This window comes from Chelonoidis abingdonii, chromosome 20, assembly GCF_003597395.2.
Source record: "Chelonoidis abingdonii isolate Lonesome George chromosome 20, CheloAbing_2.0, whole genome shotgun sequence".
In the NCBI taxonomy this organism is placed as follows: domain Eukaryota; kingdom Metazoa; phylum Chordata; order Testudines; family Testudinidae; genus Chelonoidis; species Chelonoidis abingdonii.
Genome location: NC_133788.1, coordinates 16,487,779 through 16,495,820, shown reverse-complemented (window position 1 = coordinate 16,495,820; position 8,042 = coordinate 16,487,779). Strand labels below are relative to the sequence as shown.

Below are 8,042 nucleotides of genomic sequence, written 5' to 3'. Positions count from 1 at the left end.
CTTGAAGATGGACACCCCACAGTAAGAGGGCCAGAAGCTCCAGTATAGAATCATGCTGATAGAAATGCAAGGCTTAAGAGCCATATTTTAAAAGCAACTTAATTCTCTTGTTTTCCCCCCTTTCCACCCCTGAGATGTCAATTGTTTGTTTTAAAGCCAGTTCCTCCAGGCAACCACTGGCTTTAAGTTTCAAGACAGCTCATTAAATCTTTAAATTCAGAAGTCTAACACATCTCACTACTTGGATTACCTTTTTGGACAGAGAAGGCAGAACAGAAAAAGGGGGAAGTTAAATAAGGTCTAAAGGACCATTGATCTAACAAGCAAACCCAAGAAGGAGCCAGGACTAGTTTGGAAGGGTTAACGCTCCATAAGGCTTGACCAGTTGCAGTAGCTAATAAGAGCTTTAGTTGCTGCATCAATGTAGTCTGTGGCAGAGCAGTTTAGCATTGTCATTAAGTGATCTGACAGCTAGCATGTCTGGAATACCACTGACATCCAGCATCCAGTTAGGACCCTCAGCTTAACGAAGTCATCTCAGGACTAGTCAAGTGACATTCCGGAAGAGGGTATAAACTCACTTCAGAAAGCAACAGCTTATAGTCAGCAGCTAATTTGATGAGCTGGAGACTCAACCATACAAACAGTATTAAGTGTTGCCTGATCTAGAGTTCAGTAGATATGGAGAAACAGTTAACATTCAGTGTTACAAATTATGTAGCCAATTTGGATTGCCAGGCCTTTGGAGACTTCCACCCTAAGCATTCTATAGTTTGCTCTGCTAAGTAAGGAAGTGTTGTTTTTACTTTGTAAGTCTGGTATGAAAAGAAACTAGAAGCTTTTTAAATGTGTCAATTCACCTTTAATGTTTGAAAAATAAGAAGGTATCTGAGCAATTGCAGTTATGAAGGGAACATCTCTTGCTCCACAGAAGAGTGTGAACAGGTTCACATCAGACTCATGCTTGGAAAACAAACACACTCTCCTTTTTAGATCAAAAGTGGAGTTCTGTATAGACAAAAGTGGCCAAAGTGCCCTGGTTAGTCCAAGGCACCTCACCCCCAGATTGGAAGTTTTCTGTCAACATGAGATAAATTATGACACCACATCTTGTCTAGTTACAACATGGTTCTATCAATATTACAAAGTTAGCTATACTTTGGATTTTGCACAGTCTACAGCCACAAGGACTTTTACTTCAGGAAAAGTCAGCCTGGGTCATCGAGTCATTTCACGATTAATAGCTACACTTTCTCCCCTCTCCCAATACAGCAAACAAAAAGCAGTGCCATGTTACTTTCAACAATCAGCTTGGTTCATCTCGAGAGTTAGGAGTCACCTCACCCTAGAACAGAATTCACTATTCTAGAAATTTTGCCCATATTAACCACCAGTCAATAGGCTCTTACTGCAAGCACCAAGTTTTGCAGAAGCCACCACAGGTGTTTTTGGAGGGTTATTCTCTCTCTTTTGTGGCGGGGGGGAGGGGGAGGAGGAATTGAAGGGGAGGGGACACCACCCTAGGATGATCCAGAAAAACCTTCTTGCAGTTTGAGCTAGAAGACAACACTGCTGACCCTATTGGAAAGAAGGACATTCTGTCTTCAGAGAATATGTTCACAAGTTTTGCCTCACAAAACAGCTTCTGCTAAGAGGAGAGAGATTTGGAACACAGAAGCTATTCCTGGAGAATTTTCACTGTAGCTGATGGAGACAACAGTGGCCATCTACAAGTCTTCCATATGACTAGGTTACCTTTAGGAAAAGACCTGAGTTAAGGCAGTGTTGTCTGGATAAAGATATGCCAAATCAAGTCTTCCAGATTCTGGTGTCAATCACTAGATTTAAAAATTTCTAGTCCATTTTGGAACAGAGACCTGTTGGCCTAAGAAAGTTAGTCTCAGTGGCAGCAGCTAAGATCTGGATCACACCACCAATCAACTGAGACCAGGAGATCCTTCCTCCTAAAAAAAACAAGTTTAGGGGAAACATTTAATATGTTTCAGACTAGATTAAGTTGCTGTGAGTTTAGTTGATCCATGCAGACCAATCTGAGGGCAGTGATGTGGGCATTTCTAGAGCCAACATCAAGGCCAGGTTGTATGATTTGCCATGAAACCTTTTTAAAGTACCTCCCGGCTAACTTACATGGGCATTATAAGGTCTCTCTCCCCACCAACTGCTGAGATGACCAGCGAAGTCAAATTGACACAGCTCTCACATCCACCCCAAAGACTAGAACTGAAAAGGAAAGTTGACGTTCCTCCATCGATACACACACAGAAGTTTAAACAGTCTAACAAGAGTATTTACTATGAACTCAATAAAGATGATCTCTTTTTGGTCTGCTAAAGAGAAAAAAAAAAAAAAAAAAAAAGTGTTTTCCCTGCCTTACCAAAGAAAAAGTTACCACTGGGGGAGCTGTTTGTGGAACAGTTTTATTTCTTCCCACTGAAAGGCCATTGTTTAAGCATTTACAGTTTTCCTAGTGCAATACAACCAAAAAAAAAGCAGTAACAAAAAAATGCCGCCTTCTTCCCAGGCAACTAAACAGAAGTAGATTTTACTGCAACATATACACATTAAATATAGTATACAGTCCATGCAGCGGCACAGCCATGTTAAAGGGAATCTTGGCTTCAGCCATCAGTGCATTACAGTCCAAATTTCACTTGCTCCGACTTCCTATCCAGACTTGAACAGAAGAATTGCAACCTGACCCAAGTAAAAATAGATGAAGTGCTTTGTCTCATGTGTTACATAGCTGCCAAAATTTCTGCCAACAATGCAGTGCCAAGTAGGGTTGTATTTCTTGTCAAATTCCTAAAAGGGAGAGAGAGTACAGTAGTTAAGACCAAGAAAGCCCACATCAGAACAGTCTGGAATATACATTTCTAACTGGTTACTGTTAAGATACCAACACAATGGAAATCTGAAGACAGAGGTGGATGCAAGACTGGACTAGATGATCTCTTGAGGTCCCTTCCAACCCTAATAATCTGATTACTGATGTGCTAGTTAGCAGGAGATAAAAGGGCTGCCCTGGAGAGTGGACGAGGTCCCATGCCATGTACTTGAGTGATTTATACACAAGTTATGGCCTTGAACTGCAGATTTTAAAAGTCCCCTTCGTACAGTGGTATTCAAGCCACATGCATAGGCCAGTTGTTCCACAATCATTTAAACCCTCCCATTCCAAGCCGGCTCTCAGAAACAGTAATTTGGAATGCGTGTTCCAACAAGCTGTTGGATCTTAAAGGTCACTTGGAAAATGGAAAAAAAGTCAGGCTTCAGGCATTCATAAAGCAGCAGCAGAGTTTGAGAGACGACTTTCTAATGTAAAGAAGCAGAATAATTCACACTGTCTGCCTTAGGAAGACTTTGGTGAAGCCGAAAGCTAAACAAGTGAAGTAGCGTATCATTGGGATAAACAATTTAACCAATTTCACAATTGGGAGGGAAGGGTTTCAGGTAAGGATTGAGAGTTCTCATCCCTTCAGTTAATATGGATCTTCCATGACCCAGTCCTCAGGCAAAACTAGGGAAATATCAGAGTCAATGGGGGAGGGGGGGGGAAAATCAAGCAGAAAAAAGTGAGAGCCTCAGACTATACACCAGAAAGCAGCAAGGTACCAACAAAAAGAGTTGAAGTCCTTTGCAAGTAACCTTTCTTCCATTAGCAGGGAATGTGCAGTAAGCCATTTCCTTTATCTCAGGAAAGGAAGCAAATATGCAACAAGCCATTTTCTTTCCTGAACTTTGGTTGTCTTATGTTGTATTCCATTCCCTTGTTGCACTATCCCAAGAGCCTTCTGGATTAGTCATGTTCTGACCTGGAAAGGCCAGATTTTAAGGAAAAAAGATGGTCTCAAGTTGAGAATATCGAATTTCAACTCGAATTAGAGTTGAGCAGAGTTTAAGTAGTTTCAGGTCCCACACTGGGTCCCAACCCACCCTGCCTAGTTTTGGTTTTATAATAATATTTTGCTTGTTTCTCTCCCCTCTTGTGTTCTCCCTTGTTACTGTGTGAAGGGCCTACACAAACAGGGGACACCAACTATGCGCAAGATTCCATCAAATGCATAAGGTGAACAAACTGAAAAATACTTTGATCAGTCAGTTCCTCTGATCTTCAGAGTTCCTCAGATAAATCCAGGTAAAGGGTTCAGACAGACATGAGGTGTTTTAAGTTACATTATCTCTGCAGGCCTGAGCACCCACAGTTCCATTCACCTCATTAGAGCTAGTGCTCAGAACTTTCAAAAACTCGGTGTTAAGAATATAGCAACAGGTAGAAAAGCCTAGGGTGGAAGCGGGAGTTTATTTAGTCTAGAAGTGGTAAGCAGAAGCAAGTAGGTTTCACTTGACTAGATGGGTGGGGGGGGGGGGTTTGTTTTAACTACAGTAGCCACACAGAGTTTAAATCAAGTCATACCTTCCAAAGAGTCAGATGATTGCAGAGAGATAACAATACATTAAGTCACTACTTAAGGTAAAGGCCAAGTCCTTTTAGTTTGGCTAGCCAGAAAGAATGGTCCATTGGTTAAGATGCTAGCCAAGAACTCTGAAAACCCAAGTTCAAGTCTCTCTACCCCAGACTGCCTGTGTGATCTTGACCAAGTTATACAATCGGTCTCAGCTCCCATCTAAGTAACAGGGATAACAGCACTGCCCTACCTCACAGGGGTATTGTGAGCCACCTCGGTGCTATGGTGATGAGGGTCAAATAAGTGCTTAAGATAGTCAACATGTCCCAGCCAACCCTATACCATTTTATAGGAGCTGCATAATACCTTCTTTATATATGCTGCAATGTCTTTCTCTATGTTGTACTTCTCCATTGCCTGTGTAGCACAGTCTACAGCATCCTGCTGCATGTCCTCAGACATGTCTGCATTCTTGATCACAGCCTTTCTGTCAGACATTGTGAACCTAAGGCAGAACAGAAAGTATTACGATTCTGCTACAGTTCTTTCATGCATTACACTACATAATGTAAAACACTTCTGGATCGTGTTCTGTCTTTATACTGCGGGTTACATCAAACCCCTCTCTTGCCCAATATCTGGCTCTAGGCACACAACAGGAATCCTACTATTCGGTTGTGGAATGCTGTAGTATAGGAAGCCACTTGGAGATTAGAGTAGAGAAAGCCAAGTATCACCACCTGTACATACATTTTTAGCTTTAAAACCCCATAAAGCCTATGCAGAGATCTTCTACTCCTTTAAATGACAGGAGCAGCAGGCCTGCAAATCGATAAGCAATGGCTAAAGCCAGATTTCCTTACAGGTATAGCCAATGGAGCAGTAATATGGTTCTACCAACAGCAGCCCCTAGACTTATGTTTGTCTCCACAGATTGTAGGTGAATGCGTTCAATGGATATAGTAGCAGAAGCGTTTATTATGTCACTCAAGCATGTACATTCCCTTTAAATGTAAGGTTAAGGTTCATACATTCAGCTGTTCTTGCTAGCTCAGACCAGACGCGACGCTGTATCAGATCTAGTTTGCCTCTGTATCATGGATTCCCTTTTGTACTTTGCTTAGCTTGACCAATGAAACCTAAACAGTTTTGCTGGTCTCACGCTCAGCACAACATTGCAATATTGGGATGTTAGGGTTGCCAGTTCTGCTGTGGAATGATGTATCCATCCAAGCCAAGAGAGCCTACCTGTGACCTTTTAAGAGCCTGAACTGTGGCATGTCTGACAGGGTGTTCAACCTCTTTCCCTCACTAGTTAGGAAGTTCTATGCTAGTCAGTGATGAGTCACTTACATGAAGTCTCAGATCTCCTGCTCAGGGCATACCCACTAGTTGTAGCTAGTTTTATAGATCAGCTGAAAGTTACTATTTAATGTTTCAGCCCTTACTTGACCAAAATGCCCACTAAAAAACACACTTGTGAATTTTGCCTGAGCTAAGAGTGGACCTGGGTTGATTAGCACTTTTGATGTATGACCCGTTTCGACTAGCACGTGAACATACAGCCACTTTGAACTCCATTCTTTATTATTTTGAGGGAACAACTGGGGAATCAAGCATGATATCTGACCAGTTTAGGGCCTTCATTTGAAGGACTACACAAGTGAAGTGCAGCTGCCTAGGTGATGCCCATGGTTGCTGGTTATCATATTTAGCCTTACCATAGGATCACCACCAAGTTATTTATGTTTTAAGGATGCAACTTTTCCCACAGCAGAAAATGTGTCAAATTAGGTTTGCAAAGCCCCATTAAGTTTACAGTGCCCTAACAAGGCTTAGTAAACCTTGAGCTCTATTACTAGCACTATATGTTTGGAGATAGGGAACTCATACATGTTTAGCTCCATTAAGGAGAGCGTCTTCTCCAATGATTGTTTCCTGGAGCAGCCCCAGAAAAACTGAAGGAGTAGCTTTGTTATAGCAACTAAAGGAGCCTGCTATCCAGAGAGAGAAAAAGAAAGAATTCAGTTACATAACAGCCCTTTGATTACAATACTTCAATTCTTTATTCTGCCTGCAGTTGAAGACTCCTAGTGCTCCCTAGTTTATACATTTTAGATACTATGTATTACTGAGCATTGCTATTATTAACACGCACTAATAGCATTAAAGGAAGAGGATGGGAACTCATCTAGAATGCTAGGAAAGAACATGTGTATTTGTAAGAGTTTAGGAAACCAGTCACAGGTGCCTTCCACCCCCCACCACCCCAGATGATGGGGTTTAAATCACTGTTTAGCTGGAGAGGGTAGATTTGGAGCCTCAAGTATGTCAATCACCACACAGGAAAGCCCTAGAGAGACACCCAAGCACCCAGGACAAGCCACATGTGGGTGCTTTAAGAGTCAATTCAGGGGGCATCTGTAATCACATGACTGTCAGTGAGGGATCTGCAGAAAGTGTCTTCCTTCCTAGTCTTATTTAGAATGAGATTCTTGGGAGCACAGACAGGTCTGCCAAGCACTAGTCATGCCAGTGGTGCAACAGAAAACAACTCCCTTTTGCTAAGTGTGTAGATCTCTCCCTTCCTCACCCACCCCCTTTTGAGCCATGCTTCCCTCTCTCCTGGCTACAGCATCTTTTTCACAACAGCTGAGTGAGGCTGCTGCAACCACTGCCATCTGGAAACGGCAGAAGCGTGAACAGGTAAGGGAGCAGCATGCAGAGCCACAGCACCAGAGGCCAATCATCATTTGTCTTGGCATTGCCAAGTGCAACTACTTCACCTGCAGCTCAGAGCAGCAGCTCCTTCCCTAGCCACAGGGCTGGGCCTTAACAATACCATAACACCCCTCATCCTCCTAGAAAGAGCCAGAGACAGCTCATTCCCTACCCAAGGACACTTGGCTGCTGCTGCATTTCCCAGGGGGAGAAAACCACCAAAAACAGGCCTTAAGAGAGACTGGCCCAGGCATAAAGTGACACTTAAACTCCTGGGGAAGAAGCAAATACCTGAATGAATGCACAGAGCGGATAGAACATTTGCCCTTTCCTACAAGTGAGGGAGGGAACCTTCCTCTTTACCCTTTTACACCTGAAACAGAGACCAGAGCCATCTCCTACCAGCACAGGACTGGTCCCTACACCACCCTAGTGTATTTCCTCCTGCTGCAGCCTGGCCACTGTTAAGTTGTCCCAGGGGAGGAGGTTTCCATGCAGTCCCCAGCAGACCCAGGCACGCTGAGGTCTGGGGAAAGAGGTGTGACCTTCACTTCCCGAGCCCCCAGGGGAAGCTCTGGCTCGGATCAGAAGGATGACCTTGCCTCGGAGAACGCAGATACTCGGCCAGGGCAGGCCGGGCCGAGGATGCAGCAGGAGCTGCACAAGTTCCCCGCTAAAAACCACCGCGGGGGCGGGGGGCTGCATGGGAACCCCATCATGTAAACGGAGTCATCTGAGCAGCAAGCCAGCTCCGGCTCCAGCTGGGGGAAGGGGCACGGCAGAGGAGTAACTCAGAGGCTGCAGCACTGGAAGGAACCGGAGCAGCTCCCCGGCTCCTGCTGCTCCCAGGAAGGGGCCGCTCCCAGGGGCGGCGCAGCCAGGTGAACGGGTGGG

At 44.0% G+C, this 8,042-nt stretch overlaps 1 protein-coding gene across 1 annotated transcript in view; it reads right to left on the bottom strand.

The window, feature by feature from the left end:
- Positions 1 to 839: 839 nt before the first annotated feature.
- DYNLL2 (dynein light chain LC8-type 2) overlaps positions 840 to 8,042 on the bottom strand; it is a 7,540-nt gene continuing 337 nt past the window's right edge. Inside the window, exons 2-3 of the mRNA XM_032779364.2 lie at positions 4,794 to 4,932; positions 840 to 2,823 (exon numbers count right to left, since the gene is read on the bottom strand). Coding sequence (XP_032635255.1) covers positions 2,686 to 2,823; positions 4,794 to 4,925 — 270 coding nt within the window. The 5' untranslated portion in view covers positions 4,926 to 4,932 and the 3' untranslated portion in view covers positions 840 to 2,685. The remainder of the gene's footprint in view (positions 2,824 to 4,793; positions 4,933 to 8,042) is intronic.